Raw genomic sequence first — 19,676 nt, forward strand, 5'->3', positions numbered from 1 at the left:
TTTAGAAAAACTCAATATACTTTATATAAACTTATAATAATAATTAACTTTGATAATTATGACATGTAAAGGTCAAAAGGTCAAAGGTCAAGGTCATTTTAGGAGCTAAAATAGGACAATAATCTTCCTTTTTGCTAAATTTTCAAAAGTGTATCTTCCTATTGGTCCCATAATTTTCATGACCTTTGTTAATAAAGACCATTTAATGATATCCAAAGGATCAAGGCTTGGTTTCGACCTTTAGGGGTCAACAGGTCAAAGGTCAAGTAATTTTAGGAGCATAAATTATACCATGATCCCTTTTTTGGTCATTTTTTTAAAGTAATCTTTATTAAAAGAATTGCTTCATCTGCAATTCATCTGTTGTGGGAAATAAATTTATGACATGTGGGTTTTTGTTAACTTTATGATCTGCAGTACATAAAGAAATAACTTCAACATTGAGATCAAAAGGTCAAAGGTCAAGGTTATTTTGGGACCTGAAATTAGACAATTCTCTCGTTTTGTTGAAAAATAAGTAATTGAAACATGTTAAAAGTTGGATGAATTAAAAGTATAGTACTTAGTATACATATTTATTTACTTTCATTTCTGTATGCCCTTGAAATTTGACCCTTTGACCTAAAGATTGAACCCTATCCTTTATCTAGTGAATATCAACTAATGGGATCTATTGGTTGAAACATTTATTTTAGCAACATAGTAAAATACATGTATGGATGTATGTCCTGTTTGTATATGTATGTGAAAAAATGAATAATGTGTTATATAGTGGCAAAGATATTTGTTTGAGGTTTTTGAAGAATGTAAACATAGACAATATTTAAAGTTATGCCAAATATTTCCAATTTTGTCACTGTGTAACACCAGACATCACAAAAACAGCATCAGGCTTTATTGAGTCCAGGGGATAGCTATTATTTGATTGCATACCAGCATTAACTACAGCTCACTAAAGAATACCCCATTATTCCTGTTTCACATTGAACTCAGGTCAATTATCTCCCTTGAAATATGTCTGATCAGGTTTATACTCCTTCATGCACATAGTAAAACATAAATTCAATAAAATTTCAATATTTATTTGCAAATTATACTTATATTTTTTAAATAAAGTATAATCATGGTCATGATGGTAAAAAGGATACAAATAAATAAGATCATATTTATATAATAAAAAAAGACTTTTTCTATAAAATATGTCAGTAAAGCAAATTCTAATTGAATTACAGATACATGTTCAGTTTAAAAAAAAAGAGAAAGCTTACAAGAGTTGACAACCAGAAATGTCACACCTGTTTCAATGTTTATTATCGACTTATATTGAATTTAAAAAAATAATGTTACACTATATATAAATGTAATACATTAAATTAGCAAATTTATGTATTTGAGATAAAGGTGACATAAAATGTTGATACATGAAGGCTGAATAATCATTTCATACAACAAATTACAAGAAAACTGAACTTTGACTAATAAATCACACAATGTGGTCAATTTGAGAGAAAACAAGTAAGCACAATTCAGTTTTATTCTAAATGGTAGCAACTTTTAGAAAAAATGTTTATAAAGTCATTTATGAGTTCACAGAAAAATAATGCATGATAAAATATTTTGAATACACAAATATACCAAAAAAATTACACATACATACAAATTTATAATAACTGCTCAAACATAGTACTAAAGTATAGATTATAATACAAGTCATGACATAAAAGATCACTTCTTCAAGCAATCTCACAATTCTGAAAACATATTGCCCATTTTTTGTACCACAGAACACATTAATTTTTTATCATTAGAAACTCTTGGCTTACCAAAAGCAGTTTTAGACATAAGAACATCAATAAGTCCATCTTCTCCTTTACGAGTATAAATAAGTTTTAAATGAGCACAGTTCAAACCTGATCCAGCAATATTCTCTGCTGTTGTCATTTTCATTACACCGCTAGCAATCAGGGGATGAAAGCTTGGCAAGTTTTTAGCTTTTGCCTTGATGAAGTTTTCTTGCAGTAAATGAGAATTAGAATTGTAACAAAGTTTAAGCATTAGTTCTTTAGAAACATTAGCAGCAATAAGTATTTTATCAAGCATATTTACATCATCCACAGCATTGTGGGCATTATATTCCTCCTTACAAAAATGTTGTGCTAAAAATGGCTGATTATATTTTTCTATTTTGGGAAAGTTTGATCTAAAAAGGGCCAATGAGTCTATAAATCCCATAACAATCTGAGTAAAATTATCATACATATTACAGTTATAAACAGCTGTTGACAAAACCCGAAAATCAAAATTTTTCCCATTATGTGCTACAAGTACAGCATTACTGAATTGATTTAACCACATAAAAAAATCAGATATGGCAACCTTTATATTAACAAAGTCTAGTTCAACCCCTTTGTAAAAAAGCTTTCGTCCATCCCAAACAATACCAGTCACCTTTTCAGCTTCATTAGACATTGGTAGCTGTGGTGGTATGTAACGGTTGAAACTGGTTTGAGTTCTGTGTTCTTTGGCAGCTATCTGTACTATGTGAGGAATGATGTTTCTTCTGACTGAAAATATACAGAAAATCAATATCAAAATTTTAGTTTTTCCAGATGTTTGTCCAAGTTTGTTGACCATTTTGAAGGTGTTTTGTTTTCATATTGTCTACAGTATCCCTTTGTAACATAATTATAATGAAACTGGACTAAGTGCAATTATAAAGATATATCCTCTATTGTAACGATTATGAAGCCATGATAAACAATGAAAGATATTACAAAAGTTATTACTAGTTCTATATAGATTATTGTTGGTCATCTTCACGAAATTGATTTTCTCACTATAGGCGTTAACATGGAGAGTGAGAGATTGAGTGAAGAGGACCTATCATAATCTGTGTATTGCTGTTTTGCCCATGACTAAAGTGACGCTTGCATTGACAATGCTTAGAGATCAGCAATAATTTGAATCAATATCAATGTTTTTGTTCAATGAAACTTTTTTGCTTTTGACCTTCAAAGGAAAAATTAACAAAACAGCAATAATTTGAAATATTGATGTCAATGTGCAAGTAATTAGCTTTAAAATTATTCTTTTTTCAATTTTTGTTTCAGAAAAATACTTACTCAAATCTGTAGTTTCTAAATCAATGATGACAAAAGTTGGGTTGTCTAAAGAGGACACTGCCGTAAATAAAGGCTTGGGGATAGCATCTGGAATCCTCTCAATGTCCTCAGCTTGTTCACTAAAACTTATTTCTATAAAAGACAACAAAACACATGCATTATGGTATTAAACAAAGGACCCTTTCCATCAATTTCTAAACATTATTTATACCAGGGATTATGTAACTTTTGATATTGTCTTACATTTGTATATATGCGATACTACTCAAACCGCAGTTAGGAGCTGTCTTAAAACTAGCATTGAGGTGAGAATGAGTTCTCTTTGTTGAAAATATCACTTATTTTACAGATGAAGAACAGCAATAAAAACATGGTTCCTTTGCGGGAACTTACGTTCCTTTTTTTTTTCTTTTTTTTTTTTTTTAACTTTTCAGGATATTTTTAACCATATCCATTTTAATCCATTATAATATATTCATGTTTTTGGAATTCCTAGTAAATCCTAATAAAACAACTTGACTCATATTGCACTCACCAGATTCATAGCTGGCTCCTTCTGTTGCCTCACAGGCTCCTTTGGATGTAATTCTTTCTTCTTTAAGTTTTAATCGTCTTAATTTTTGTTCTGGTAATTTTGATTTCTTTTGCCGTTTTTCTCTTTCATGGTCTTTCTTGGAATTGTAAGGGACTGTGAAACTTCCAGGAGAAAGTCCATGTCTTTTGAATGTCTGTAATTACAAAAAAAGATGTTTATTTATCAAATAGTTTGGTATTATATAATTACATCTTTAAAGACTTTAGACTTTCTTTGGGGAGGCTCAATCTTCAATAATCAAATTTAATTCAATAATTTGTTTACTCCATTAGTCAAAATAAAAAAAAACAGGATAAACATTGAAGCAGAAGAATGCAGATACCATAATTTATAATTTTCAACAAATATTTTGTTTTGCTAAACAGTAATGCATTTTAATGATAAATTAAGTTTGTCATTTATATTTACACCCGTATTTAAAAAAAAAATGTGACTTAAATTTACAGATAAATTCTATTGTCCAATTGCAGAAATATGTTACCTAAATAATGAATTGTAATTGGATTTCCAATGGAAATAGTCACTACATTCAACAAGAGTGCACACACTGAAATGTCTCGCCTTCTTTACTAATCCTTGATACTATCTTGATAGACCTAAATATAAAGCTTTGTTACAACTGTAACATAAACTCAACATTAACCAAGAAAATGAAACATTGATCAATGAACCATGAAAATGAGGTCAAGGTCAGATGAACCATGCCAGGCAGACATGTACAGCTAACAATTCTTCAATACAACAAATATAGTTGACTTATTGCTTATAAATAAAGAAAAACAGACCAAAACACAAACACTTAAAACTTAGCAATGGACCGTGAAAATGAGGTCAAGGTCACATAAAACCTGCGTAAATGACATATTGATCATAAAATATTCCCATACACCAAATATAGTTGACCTAATGCATAAAATATTAGAAAAATAGACCAAAACTAAAAAACTTAACTTTGACCACTGAACCATGAAAATGAGGTCAAGGTCAGATGACACCTGTCAGCTAGACATGTACACCTTACAATCATTCCATACACCAATTAAAGTAGACCTATTGCATATATATATAGTATAAGAAAAACAGACCAAAACACAAAAACTTAACTATAACCACTGAACCATGAAAATGAGGTCAAGGTCAGATGACACCTACCAGTTGGACATGTACACCTTACAGTCCTTCCATACACCGAATATACTAGACCTATTGCTTATAGTATCTGAGATATGGACTTGACCACGAAAACTTAACCTTGTTCACTGATCCATAAAATGAGGTCTAGGTCAAGTGAAAACGGTCTGACAGGCATGAGGACCTTGCAAGGTACGCACATACCAAATATAGTTATCCAATTACTTATAATAAGAGAGAATTTAACATTACAAAAAATCTGAACTTTTTTTTCAAGTAGTCACTGAATCATGAAAATGAGGTCAAGGACATTGGACATGTGACTGACGGAAAGTTCGTAACATGAGGCATCTATATACAAAGTATGAAGCATCCAGGTCTCCTACCTTCTAAAATATAAAGCTTTTAAGAAGTGAGCTAACACCGCCGCCGCCGCCGCCGGATCACTATCCCTATGTCGAGCTTTCTGCAACAAAAGTTGCAGGCTCGACAAAAACAATTCTTGAAATCAACCTTTGAAATGACACCATGCACAGAAATGACATGCAAGACAGAAAAACAGAAAAAATAACATAAAAATTTCATTTTGATTAACCTCGGACAAGTAGTTTCTTCCTTCATTAATACAGGCAGCAGAGGCTTTTACTCGAAAGTCCAAGCTTTCACTCTCTCCATAGTGCAGATGTTTTGGAGCACGCAAGGAAGCTGCTCTATTTGCATGCTCACATGCCTGGCTAGACCCTAAATCTGCATAAGAAGCTGCCTTCAAAATGACTGGCTCAAAAAGGTTTTGCAGTTTTTCTCGTAAAACAGGATCTGATAGTGGAGCCTTGTATGGTAAGCTTCTATGAAGGTATTTTACACTAGGTTTCCTTTTGTAGCCACAGAACCTGGGTTGACACAGGCTATGATCCCCAAATTGGTGTGGAATTAATGCTTCCAGGTTATTTTTCATGTCATCTGGTTGACCTTGATTTTTGGCAAAAACATATTTGATGGATTTTGTCAAATGTCTTATGACTAAGCTGCTAATTTTCAAATTCTTGTTATTTTTTTGTAGATCATATAATCTGGCAACAATGTTTTTGATGGTATGATTTTTGTCAAATTTTTTAGTAACTGTTAAATTAAGTTCAGATTTTAGCCTTGCTATCAATGTGTTATCCCCATCTCCCTCGATAGTCTTTACAGGGGTTCCTTGTTCCAGTAACTCTTTGACAGCCTGCATTCCTGCTTGGCTTTCCATCAATCTAGCTGACCCTCTGTGATTCCACACACATCTGTGTGGTCTTGGTTTTCTACCTGGCCTATTTCTCTTCCACCATTTGCATGTTCCACACGTACGATGCTTAACAATTGTTTTGATAACTTTATTACCATACTCACGCTTGCTCATCAAAAATGTATGACCTACAGACATATAAATTTTCGCTATTTTATATCAAAAAATAGAAATTAGATGTGAAGGAATTGATTAAAATTGGCCTAATAGTTTCAAATAAAAAGATCTCTATTAGATGATTTAACAGATAATTCATGGTAGCCAATATTTATATTGTTTACCACATTTATGCTCTTTAAGACCTTGACAATCAATAGACTTCAAGATTTTGTAAGAGCTAAGTAGTAAGTATGTACAAAATGGAATGATGGACGGTAGCATGACTAAATCTCTCTCTGTCAATGTCTGGCAAAATTATATAATTTTAAGATAATTAAATATACATTACCAGTTAAACTATCAAATCCCCTTTTCTGCCATCCATGGTCAGCACAAACAGTCATTCCAGAAAAATTAACAGCTGGCACAGATTCATTTCTGTTGAAAAAAAGCAAACAAATTCAAAGATACACACTAAAGAACAGCAATCAATATGTCAATATTTCAGTGGAATAAATCACAGTTGGTGTGCTGGGTCACCAGACACATTTTTTAAAACTAGATACCCTAAGGCAGCAACCATTTGATTTTCGGGGGGGGGGGGGGGGGGGCTATGTTTTTTTTGGAAAAAAAAAGTTTGTTTCTAGTTTTTGTTTGTTTCACCCTCAGCGGCCACTATATGTAATGATAAAATTGAAAAAAAAATTGTTTTCGACTTGTTGCCAAAAAAATAGATTGTTTTTCGCCTGCCAGGTGAACTAAAAAATGGTTGAAATGATTTCTCTGTCTAACATGACATCCCTAAAACGCTTTTTTGACAAGGCAGTATTAAAAACAACATTATTTGGCTGTATTGGAGATTGCACTGTAATTTTCAAGATAAACAACAATAATGGCACTTTTTATTTGCTTCAATTTGTCACGTGATCTGGTTCATCATGATCATCAGTATAAGTACATCATTGAAGATGAAAAACAGCATCGAAAGCATTGTTTAAGCCACACATTCTGTATGTATGTGCCTGTTCAAAGTCAGGGGCCTGTTAATCAGTGATTGTCGTTAGTTTATGGGTTACATATTGGTTTTTATTATTTTGTACATAAATGAGCACGTCAGTTTTCTTGTTTTCTTGTTTTCATTGTCATTTTGGGGAATTTTATAGCTGACTATGCGTACAAGGCTTTCCTCATTGTTGAAGGCTGTACGGTGACCTAACGTTGTTAATTTTGTTGTCAATTGGTCTCTTGTGGAGAGTTGTCTCATTGGCAACCCTACCTGCTACATTATTTTTTATTTTTTCCTATGCTTAAATAAATACTAATTTTATGTAAATTATAGATTTTGTGTCAATCTACAGTGTAGTTTTACCATATCCTTTCTTATATAAACATTGTGTAATTAAAAAATCAGTGTAACTAATACCTATTATTTGAATTAGTATCTGTCATGTCAGTATGACTATCAGTATTAGTATCTGTCATGTCAGTATGACTATCAGTATTAGTCTCCAGCATATTCTCAGTTCCATTTTCATCCTCTGCAGCATTGCTGTAAAATATTCAATACACAATTTCTATTAATGAAATTCACATCAATTGAACCAAGATCAAACAGCAATAAATTTATATCAATTTCTTAACCAATTTTTAAGCTTACACAACTTTTTGCAAATATTGCGATTTAAAAAAAACCCCAATGATTTAGATATGTTATGAAAATCCATTTAAACCATAAAATATATACTATATATGAGGGGGGGATAGGAGGGGTCCTCATCCCAAAACCCGGGCTTAGAAACACGAAATTAAGAGTTCCCGATTTTAAATAAATTGAAATCCAGACATCCCTAAATTCAAATAAAGAATTTATACACATGTAGATCCCAACAATTAGGTCAATCCTGAAATCACGACTTAAAAACACCAGATCCTGGATTCCCGATAAAGGTCCTACCCCCTTTCCCATATATGGCTATGAAGTATTCTATGATACAATTTTGATGATTCCTAATAACAATCACACACAAAAATCACCCCCCCCCCAAAAAAAAAAAACTGTTGTTCATTTTATTGAAAATGTCTGTTTATGAGGAATAGTGCTATAACTCATCACTTTAGAACTTCAATAAAAAGGTGTTTAACATGTTTTTAATTTTTGTTAATTAGGTCATGCATGTGTACAAACTTCCTTCTTTAAAATAAAAAAAAAAATCCTTTTTTTTTTGTATGCTTTCTGCATACATGATCATAAGTCTTAAAAAAACATGTAAACATGAAAACTAACCTCTTTTCAGCTTCAAATGCCTCTCTGCATCTTTGATCCATACTTAAATTGGCAAAACCTTCTATCATTTCCCCTGCTCTCCTTTCCATAACTTTTAAATTCTTATGTGAAATAGGTGGCAGGTTCAAAGTGGACAGTACATTGTTTACCCTCTGAGGACCACCTAAGGCATCAATCATTGCTGAAAAACAAGTAAAACATTATATATACATTATTGTACATTATAACAACACTTGAACATGCATGTATGTTTAATTTAAGTGCAGACATTTTTGACAAAAGCTTTTCTCAGCAAAATCAATTTGAGTTAATATATGCTGATCATATTCCTCTGTAAATGTTTTATAAATGAAATGTATTTTCACAGATTAAAATAAAAATATTCTTGCTTTTTTTTATATATAAAAAAAGCTGTGGAGTGATGTTATTTCCCAAAATATCATGCAAAATTTCCTACATGTAAGCAAATATTACCATTTGTAAGAAAATAATAAAAAATGGTGTCTCAAGAATAATGCTTTTAAAAAATGATAAATATCTCTCATATATTTCTTACTAAGTACATGTACATGTAACTACATTGAAAAAGTTTCTATTGTAGGAGTAAAACAACTTTTCATATAAAAAAATAAAGTAAAAGAGATCTTGAAAATGATTTTGGCTTATAAACATGATAAATACTATAATTCAGTCCTATTTTTAGCAATCTGCTCATGAATAAAACATTCTCTGATTTCTCATCCAATGTCTTGATGAAAAGAGGGAGGCTTTTTTCAGGTGTTTTTAAGCTCAAAATTGGTATCATGTAGAATGTTTTTATTTGGGGATTATAGACCAGATTGAATTTTGTTTATCTCAAGACCTCAGGATTTCTCTTACTTGTGTTTAAAAGCCCAGGATTTTTGGATCAGGACCCACTTAATCCCTCTTAAAATACATGTATGGGGTACCTGTGTGTGAGCGGGTGAGTGGACTAAAACTTACATGTATTTATTTATCCTGTCTTGATATTATAACAATGAAATTGAAGGAAAACCAACCATTTTTCTGTTTCATGAAAATCAAACCGGAAATTGATAGATACAAATCTGGGTCTGTTCGCCCTGTTACACATTCGTCCTAGATCCATTCGCCTATTTTTTTTTTGGCATTGTTGTTAAATTGCAGAATATTCATTGGTCATGTTCAAAGTTTGTTGAAAAATTGCAGAATATTTGCATTATATAACTAATAACTAGTAACGAACTCAAGGTGGAAAAAACTAGGACGTACCAACCTACGTCAAGTATGTAATCAGGGTGAACATACCAGATACATGTACAATGTTAAATGATGAATCGGAATGAAGGATAGATACAAATAATAATTAATAATAAATAAATACTGAAAGGCATACTAAATTGTTTCTTACCTGCCCCAAGCTTAGTATTCACACAGAAACTTGGCATGCCCTTGGAACTTGGGTTTTCTTTGTGCGTTGATCCGTATGGAACCCTGTTCAATTCCTGGCACGATGTGCACTGGATATAAAGATAGCCACCCAGTCCACACTTCATCTCTCCTTTTATAGTCTCGTGGCTTAATATAAGAGGGCCGTTATAACACCTCGAACAAAATTTAAGATGGTCCAGCAGTGTTCCCCATTCCACCAATCTTCTCCCCGAATGCCAAGAGGTACTGGTATTTATCTTTGTACTCCCCAGAAGTTTGTCAATGCCGGGGCAGCAAACGGCACAGCCTGTTGCTCCGGCTATACATAAGTGTCCCACACCATAATTGTGGTCAATTTCAATGTTTTCTGCAACTTCAGGTTCACTTGTTTCTTGTAGTGTCTTTGAAAACCTCCCCCGTTTGTCGCGACAGACGACCGAGTCGGCCATTTTGTGTTATTGTTTACATTGGATATGATTATTACGTTACTTCCAAAACACATATTCGGACTTAAAATTAGATATTTCAACTAAATTAATCAATTTAAAATGGAAACTGAAAGAATATTTGTATTTGTCAAATTTTTTAAATGTGAAAAATAAAATTATGGAAATCGCCGGAAAATACCGAGGTGAAAAGATAAGATCGAAGTTTTGTCAAATCTGGCTCATCTGGCTATGCATTGGGAAAGAAAATCCTTAGTGCATTTAAATTCATCATATTTGTAATAATAATTTAACTTAAAATGAATTAAAACTTTGAACTAAAAAGCAATTTTTGATGTTTCATTTACGTGTATACGATCATTAAATTATTATTTATCAAAATCGTCAAAATTTGCACCCAATGTCTTAAGTGGTATTTGAATTAAACTTAGTTCTAGCTATAACATTATTTAATTTGTTTCAATTAAATATCAGTCTAATACACTTATTAGCGCCCCCAAATTATTGAAAAAAAATAGAATTGAAATTTCCTCATTCATTTTGTAATTGAAATGCATTAGTCCATGCTATCTTTTGATACCTTCACTTATAAAACACCTAAAACGTATATATGTACTAAAGGGCGTAAAAAGTAGCTTCAAAAGTAGGAAATTTTAATGTGGGTCGAGGAAGATAAAAGCGAACAGAAAATAATAAGCGTGAATAACCTTGGTGCACTCCATATTTAAACCCAACTCTGTCGTGAGAAATATACATTTCTGTTTGTGAGATCGTATATCCCTTTTGAAATTATTATCAAACTATTGTTGATTTTTTATTGAATTTTATCAATTTATAGTAACAGTTGTATGAGTGTATCCTGTATGCGATTCCAAAAGGCTTCCCATTATTAGAATAATAAAGAATCGAGCAAATTAATTTCACGTTTATTTCCTATTCAGAATTTAATTGTAAATATAAAATCTTTTTTTTTTCAGGCATGCTTTGAGTTTTGATTTTAAAACGACGTCCTTAAGTGGTGTTTTATTTTACTTGAACAATGCAAATACCAAAGAATTTGTTGGAGTTGAGATAGCATCCGGCTTTTTGACATATCATATAAAATGTCGTCGTCTAGAAGCCGTGTTGACAGTGGCCGCTGCCAAGGTCGACGATGGAAAATGGCATAGTGTAAGTTTATCATTGAAATAAGGAGAGATATTATGATTGCCAAAAGACAATTAGCCACCACGAAGATTAAAGCAATTATAGGTCACTGTACGGCCTTTAACAACGACGAAATCTATAGTCAGCTTTGATAGACCAAGGCATGAAAAATGTGAAAAAAAAATCAAATGAGAAAACTAACGGCCTGATTTATACAATACACAAATTACGAAAACTAAATGACAGACTTGAACCACCTACAACCAGCTGAATAACTGGTTCTTGCCTTGGGACAAGCAAATAAAGAATGCTATGTGGTTAAACATGTTTGAGGTTATTTTCTTTCATATTTAAGGAAAGTTGTCTCGTATATATTAATCATAGGTCTGTCTTCATCGAATTGAAAGTCATTTTCTAACTACGTTCTTAGGTATTTCACAAAATATGGAAATGACCAAAATATCAATACATATCATCAGAATTTCCTTAGTAAAGATGGCTAAAATAGATGTTCGAAGTAAGTTACGAAAAAGTTGTAACTTTCCTTACAACAAAAATCAAAATATACATCCTGTTATATATTTTGACTTTCAGTTCCTTTTAGCTTGATAATGGATTCTAAAGACGTGAATAAATGCATTAAAATGAACATTCATAACCTGAATTATGTACGTTTACTCCCAGTCTGTATATTTGTGCTGTTATTTTTTACAGATTGTGTTCAGACGGAAGAGGAAGCGTGGACGTTTGATTGTTGATGGTAAACATTATTTCCAGAACTATAGAATTGCTTGTGACACTGAAGGATTTGCCTCCATGACGTTGGGTGGTATTCATCCTAGTGATGCAGATTTCGTCGATAGTTTCGAGGTATGAATAACTTAATATTGTAGCATAATATGATTAGTAACAATTTATACTCATACTCTTCAGTGGCGTAGCAAGGTCATTTTAACATGTACGCCCGAAACTCGGCAAGGAGTCTAACGGCCCAAAATGGGTCAGATCAAAGCACCGGTTGGTAGTGTGCTCGAGGGGGCGAAACCCCAAAAAGCTAACGAGTTATCGATAATGAGATACCTTTTCTGTCGTTAAAAACTCACCAATAGCAACATACTTTAGAATCTAAATCACGGTGTATGTTTGTTTACGGTCTGTACGTCAGACCAAATTTCATGACAATCTATGAAGGTTTTTAAAATATATAAAAACAAAATCGCTGACCGTCTGTTAATTGCGCAAAGATAAGTCCGTTTGTCAGTATCAGAGGCGGATTTAGGGGGGGGCCCAGGGGGCCCGGGCCCCCCCTTTTTGGGAAAAAATTTGGTTGCTTATATAGGGAATCACTGAAGCGTGACTTGAGCGGGCCCCCTCTTAGGTCAGTCAGTGGGCCCCCACTTATGAAAAATTCTGGATCCGCCACTGAGTATGATACTGAAAAATGAACGAAAAAAAACACTTTCAAAAGTTTGCTTCAGACATAAAATCATTAAAAACTTCTGCTAAAACATAAAATTCGACGTAGGTTTGACAAAGTAAATGACGTTTAACAAACTAGACTGAAACTAATTGTTAATTGCAAAACAAAATCCTTTTATCCGTAAAATACGTGAAAATTTAACATATAATTCCACCTTATATAATAATGCTTTTTATTCCATATTGGTATTATTTTAGTAGGTTTCTCTATATGAATTGGATTTTGAATAAAAAAGCATATTCACCTGAGAAAGTGTTATTCACCGCGCTAAACGTCACGCGCTTTTACATGCAACGTTATGGTAAAATGTTTCATGTAAAAAAAAAAAGTATATGTTTGTCATTAGATACATTTTCTTCTCTCGGACTATGGAATAAAACAATTACTGTCTTTTGTTTCGGTAAATATGGGGTTTTATTGACTTTTGAAAAAATGATATTCACTGAGGCCGACGGCCGAAGTGAATATCAGTTTTTCAAAAGTCAATAAAACCCCATATTTACCGAAACAAAAGACAGTAATTGTTCAGACGGAAGAGGAAGCGTGGACGTTTGATTGTTGATGGTAAACATTATTTCCAGAACTATAGAATTGCTTGTGACACTGAAGGATTTGCCTCCATGACGTTGGGTGGTATTCATCCTAGTGATGCAGATTTCGTCGATAGTTTCGAGGTATGAATAACTTAATATTGTAGCATAATATGATTAGTAACAATTTATACTCATACTCTTCAGTGGCGTAGCAAGGTCATTTTAACATGTACGCCCGAAACTCGGCAAGGAGTCTAACGGCCCAAAATGGGTCAGATCAAAGCACCGGTTGGTAGTGTGCTCGAGGGGGCGAAACCCCAAAAAGCTAACGAGTTATCGATAATGAGATACCTTTTCTGTCGTTAAAAACTCACCAATAGCAACATACTTTAGAATCTAAATCACGGTGTATGTTTGTTTACGGTCTGTACGTCAGACCAAATTTCATGACAATCTATGAAGGTTTTTAAAATATATAAAAACAAAATCGCTGACCGTCTGTTAATTGCGCAAAGATAAGTCCGTTTGTCAGTATCAGAGGCGGATTTAGGGGGGGGCCCAGGGGGCCCGGGCCCCCCCTTTTTGGGAAAAAATTTGGTTGCTTATATAGGGAATCACTGAAGCGTGACTTGAGCGGGCCCCCTCTTAGGTCAGTCAGTGGGCCCCCACTTATGAAAAATTCTGGATCCGCCACTGAGTATGATACTGAAAAATGAACGAAAAAAAACACTTTCAAAAGTTTGCTTCAGACATAAAATCATTAAAAACTTCTGCTAAAACATAAAATTCGACGTAGGTTTGACAAAGTAAATGACGTTTAACAAACTAGACTGAAACTAATTGTTAATTGCAAAACAAAATCCTTTTATCCGTAAAATACGTGAAAATTTAACATATAATTCCACCTTATATAATAATGCTTTTTATTCCATATTGGTATTATTTTAGTAGGTTTCTCTATATGAATTGGATTTTGAATAAAAAAGCATATTCACCTGAGAAAGTGTTATTCACCGCGCTAAACGTCACGCGCTTTTACATGCAACGTTATGGTAAAATGTTTCATGTAAAAAAAAAAAGTATATGTTTGTCATTAGATACATTTTCTTCTCTCGGACTATGGAATAAAACAATTACTGTCTTTTGTTTCGGTAAATATGGGGTTTTATTGACTTTTGAAAAACTGATATTCACTTCGGCCGTCGGCCTCAGTGAATATCATTTTTTCAAAAGTCAATAAAACCGCATATTTACCTCATCAAAAGACAGTAATTGTATAATATTCACTGGATGATTTTTTTTTACAATTTTTTTTACAATTTTTTTATATACATGTACATGTATTGAGATTTTCTTTTCTCTGTCGGTGTCATAACGGAATTCCATTTGTGACTTCTACTCTATTTACTAACAAATCTGACGGCAGATTGGAAAAACAAAGAGCATTCGGTGGAATTAAATGTATATATCATGCTTACAAGGAGTATTTGCCAAAAATACCGATTGAGAGGGGGAAAATTCAATCGCCTAACGGATCTGAAAATTGCTAACCTTTGAACCGGTATGTTTGGCAGTTACCTCTAGTAGGCATGATATGTTTGTAAAAAAAACATCATTATGCTCCGGATATATTTTTGATCACAAACAAACTTCTATCAAATTTCCGTAAATTTCATGGAAACTTACCCACATACTGTACTAGATATTGACGACGCCGACAAAATTGAGGATTGCTATGTCACAAGTTCGACAAAAGTGCAAACCACATAATATCAAATTTCAGCAGATAATAGTTTGCTTTAAACAAAGGGATTCACAGTAGTTTCAGACTTTAAGAAAAAACAAAAATCAAGTGTACGCACGGGCGTTTTGACGTAAACGTAGCTACGCGCCTGCTCTTTGTCTACCTAAATGCAAAACATATATATTTGACAATCTTAAGATCCGTCAAGATACATACTGGATCTTTATCGGTCATTTTATCGCATTGCATATTCTAACTATTTTGTTAAAAGTGAAGGAAAATCACAAAAAAAAACAACAATTTCAAACCAATTAACTATGATTACGCCCGTTAAAATCTATGACATCACTACACACACGGGCATATCGAACGAGTTCAAGTTGGGATATATAAAGAACTGTTTGTTTAAACAAGTAATATGAAACCAAACAAATAATAGTCTACCCTGTTTTGGAAATAATTTTTCGTATCATTAGCTTCAGTTATAACATATATAAAAATAGCCCAAACTGGAGAGGATGTCGCAGTGGCGGATCCAGAACTTTTCATGAGGATGGTAATTTCCGTTCTTCGATTAGAAATCTTTATTAGTTTTGGTCATGGCGGTGTTTTTCTTGTGACGTCATTTTGCCTTCGTATCTTTTTGCACTTTGGCTAATTATAACTTAACAAGGACGTTATCGAACAAAATGTATAAAACCACATATTTATTAAACAATTTCATGGCACGTGGCATACTATATTTATATGTACTTTCGTTGCACTGTATGTTAAATGTCACTTTTTGACACGTTTCATCAAATTAACTCTCAATAATGTTCGTTAACATAAATTCAATGCTATTTTAAAATCGTATATACAGTTCTTATATTTAAGTACGTTTAATCAATCAGTTATTTAAATGAAGGACTTCAATAAATTGGCTAATTGAAAAAAGTAAATTAACTTTGTATGTCAAAGTGTCAAAATAATATTCAATACACATTATGATCATTTATATTTAAAAGTATTGATTTTCATGATCTTGAAAATTGACACTTGCTTTGGTGTTAATTTGGTCATAAACAGTGCTTCAAAATCGAAACCTTGCAATGAAAATGTCAGTATTCAAATTTAAACAATATTAAATCCGCCCATAGACATTATAATTGAAATACGACAGCATTCATAAAAGTTCCCCATTTTTTAGTGTTTTAAATTTTACATAGTTTATACTTGCCAGCTGTCAAATAACAAATATTTAATAACAGACACATTTACAAAAATATTAGTTTTGCTGAAACGTTTTATTCAAAGTATATATTTTATCAAAACTTAATTCGGGCACTCTTCAGTTCAAATGCAGGTTTTGTATATCTGTTTTAATTTAAATTACAATAGGATTCTTCCTCCTTTGTATAACAATTTTCCTATAGTATCCTTATTTTTGTTTTGTCAACATATATCGTCTCAAACCTTCATTGGCTAAAATTTGATTATAACGTCGAACTTTCCTTGAATTTGCTATTGTGACGTCTTGAAAAAAGGCGACAATGACTGATTGCGTCATATTGAAAGCACGCATCTGTTTGCAGATCATTCGAAAAGTAGGATTTGTGCATTGCATATCTTCTGTAAATCATTGTCCACCTCCAAATCTCGTACGATAGGATATTTATCCACTATCGACAGTTAGTCCCGCTTCAGGTAAAAGTTTTTGGTCGAGGTAGTTTTCGATGAAGTTAAAGTCCAATCAACTTGAAACTTAGGAAACATATTCCCTATGATATAATCTTTCTAATATTAATGCCAAATTAGTGATTTTATCCCATTTCACGGTCCACTGAACATAAAAAATGATAGTTCAGATGGGGCATCCGTGTACTTGGGACACATTCTTGTTTTTGAATATTTAAAGTTTAACTGTCGAAAGTGAATAAATATCGTAATGCGTTGTGGTGGAATATGTTTCTTTAATGATTTTGGGACGGTGTGCAGACAATTAGAGTCCTGTTCTTTCGAATGACCTGCAAAAAAGATGTATTCTCTCTACGTGACGTCAACAGGCATGGTCGCCTTTTCTCATGACTTCACAATAGGAATTTCAGAGGAAAGCCAGAACATTTTAAATTTAAAAAACGTCATAGATGAATTTTGACCAATGAAAAACCGATATCAAACGAATCACACGCTGATTGAATAAGAATAATCAACAGTTCAGGAAAGGGATACTTCGATTAAGAGAAATATATATGTATCACTTAGTTGGTGTGTAGACTGTGTTGGAAGTCTTATTTTTGATATATCTATAATTAATAACTAACAGTATTGTACATTACAAGGTTTACAATTCAATATCATTTGTTTATTTTTAGGGTAAACCTGGACATTTCGAAGGTTGTATCAAGAATGTAGACAATACAGCTGGTATACTGACTTTGCCTAAATACACTGGTGTTTCCGAATGTGAGTAATCCCGATGTGAACTGAAATGAGATTTGAATGATTATCTCAAATATAATGTGTTCATAGGCAATGATCTCACTAGTAAAACAAATCTACTCTACGTTTTTACTTTGTGTCGTACTTTGCTGCTTTGAGTAAGAGAGAATATGAAGGATGAAATTTCCAATATGGCGTAAATAGAGGACCAAAGACATGCGCATACGCGATTTTACAGTGGTCAACTAGAGGATACAATGTGACATGACAAGTTTTCTGCTGACTGCAACCATTACCTTGTGCACATTATTTGTCATCGTGAACCTCGAGTCGTGAACGTATTCATCCATCTGTTTTCTCATTGATATGATATAATTTGGTGCCGATAATTCATGACATTCTGAACTTGTCGAATACAACTACAGACAATTGCAAAATGCTGCCAAACATTTTATTTTCAATGATATTCATTGTTTGTTTTTCTGCAGCATCTCTATGATACTCAATCATTGCATCATCATTATTTTTAATTCGATTAACATGATCCGCATGTGTAATCTTAAATTTATGTTATTGCTATGTAACAGTCGTTGCCATCTATGTTTGATATACAACTGCTTTTTAGAAAATTCGGAAGGGATGATCACCAGTATATTAATTGTATTTTATAGGAACACTTGTAATACTGATGAATAGATAGTATTATTTCTGTTTGTTAATATAATACCAAACAGTATTATATAAACGTATAATAAGCTCTTTCGATTTTGCGCGCATAATACGTGTTTCTTGACCGTATTACGTACAGACACCAGGTTCGACCTAGACCAAAATTCTGAAAATTCATATAAAAAAATAGGGGCAAAAATGAATTTTGGCTTGCTCTAGGTAGTATAAAAAGAAAAATCCAAAACGAAATGTATGTAATCAAATGGCAAAAACAAAAACTCAAACACATCAAACGAATGGATAACGATTGTCATATTCCTGACTTGGTACATTATGACTCTTGTGATGGGTAAATTATAGATGTATCTCAACAATGGAACGTAATAGTTTGATATGTTATAACCTGGGACTGATTTTTGCCAATGCATAAATTGTCACTTTATGAAATATGTTTGTATAAACACATGTAAACAAAAACTAAAGTTATTGATTGTTATTTTTGTTATTATTTGTGCTTTTGATGTTATTTTGTGTTACTTTGATCAATAAAGATTTGTTGTTGTTGAAATCTATTATGTTCTGTAATTTGTATTAGGAATAAGTGATTCAACCAAATAGTTCTTATGCGACGCATTTGGATTTTTCGCAATTTGAAATGAAAGGACAAATAAAATGAAAAAAAAACACTTTATCAATTACATGCGTCCGACGCGGTTATCTGGATATGCATTCACATTTAATTTATTTGAGTACCAGTCACATACATTTTTACAACTGAACAATTGTAGAAATAAGAACTCTATTTAAAACAATCATGACAATTTAGACACCGTAACAAGTCAGACAAACAATACAAACAATATCTTAAATTGGTGACCAATAAAGAATAGAAAAAAAACACAACTAGTCAGTTTGTACTGTAAAAATACATTTAATCTAATCCAGTGTTCAAGGTACGTATACATAGTGGAAATCAAACTCGGAGCCAGAAGGTGATAAATACATTGCAACAATTGGTAAAATCTATTATTGCTTCCATTCTCTTGAACTGAATTGTAAGGCGACTGTCCATCTTGAATTTTAAAGAAGCAGATACCAATTGATCTAGATTTTGAATTAAATGTGCAAATTTGGAGAGTAGTATGTAATTTATTTGTGAGACTTTAATGGTATTATAGAATAAAAGCAACAGTAGTATGCCACTGTCCAAAGTCATAAATCGATTGAGAGTAAACAAAAACGAGTCCCAAATGAAAACCGAGGGAAACAAATCAACTATAAGATGAATACAAA

At 32.6% G+C, this 19,676-nt stretch overlaps 3 protein-coding genes across 4 annotated transcripts in view; 1 reads left to right on the plus strand and 2 right to left on the minus strand.

Annotated features, from left to right (window-relative positions):
• LOC143080777 (uncharacterized) overlaps positions 1-19,676 on the minus strand; it is a 43,746-nt gene that overhangs the window by 3,215 nt on the left and 20,855 nt on the right. The gene's annotated exons all lie outside the window — the stretch shown is intronic.
• LOC143080775 (uncharacterized) lies at positions 1,067-10,582 on the minus strand. Of its 2 annotated transcripts, none has more exons than XM_076256800.1 (8): positions 9,925-10,582; positions 8,514-8,694; positions 7,653-7,778; positions 6,579-6,667; positions 5,444-6,258; positions 3,658-3,850; positions 3,123-3,254; positions 1,067-2,564 (listed from the first exon to the last, which is right to left on the minus strand). In XM_076256800.1, the coding sequence occupies exons 1-8, from the start codon at positions 10,391-10,393 to the stop codon at positions 1,744-1,746; spliced, it is 2,826 nt and encodes a 941-aa protein (XP_076112915.1). In that variant the 5' UTR covers positions 10,394-10,582; the 3' UTR covers positions 1,067-1,743. The 2 variants fall into 2 exon arrangements, with proteins under 2 accessions (XP_076112915.1, XP_076112917.1); XM_076256802.1 differs by lacking the exon at positions 9,925-10,582 and adding an exon at positions 9,498-9,897.
• Positions 10,954-18,051, plus strand: LOC143078491 (neurexin-1-like). Its single transcript, XM_076253352.1, has 4 exons — positions 10,954-10,994; positions 11,368-11,560; positions 12,251-12,406; positions 17,648-18,051. The coding sequence occupies exons 1-4, from the start codon at positions 10,954-10,956 to the stop codon at positions 17,744-17,746; spliced, it is 489 nt and encodes a 162-aa protein (XP_076109467.1). The 3' UTR covers positions 17,747-18,051.

This window comes from Mytilus galloprovincialis, chromosome 6 (genome assembly GCF_965363235.1).
Source record: "Mytilus galloprovincialis chromosome 6, xbMytGall1.hap1.1, whole genome shotgun sequence".
Lineage (NCBI taxonomy): Eukaryota > Metazoa > Mollusca > Bivalvia > Mytilida > Mytilidae > Mytilus > Mytilus galloprovincialis.

Bases quoted from the DNA above. Each gene is read 5' to 3' on its own strand.
- LOC143078491 (XM_076253352.1), top strand. From the start codon at position 10,954: ATGCTATCTTTTGATACCTTCACTTATAAAACACCTAAAAC. The intron at 10,995-11,367 runs GTATATATGTAC...TTTTTTTTTCAG, and splicing joins ACTTATAAAACACCTAAAAC to GCATGCTTTGAGTTTTGATT. The intron at 11,561-12,250 runs GTAAGTTTATCA...TATTTTTTACAG, and splicing joins ACGATGGAAAATGGCATAGT to ATTGTGTTCAGACGGAAGAG.
- LOC143080775 (XM_076256800.1), bottom strand. From the start codon at position 10,393: ATGGCCGACTCGGTCGTCTGTCGCGACAAACGGGGGAGGTTTTCAAAG. The intron at 7,779-8,513 runs GTTAGTTTTCAT...AATATTTTACAG, and splicing joins GCATTTGAAGCTGAAAAGAG to CAATGCTGCAGAGGATGAAA. The intron at 6,668-7,652 runs GTATTAGTTACA...TTTTTTCAACAG, and splicing joins GATACTAATTCAAATAATAG to AAATGAATCTGTGCCAGCTG.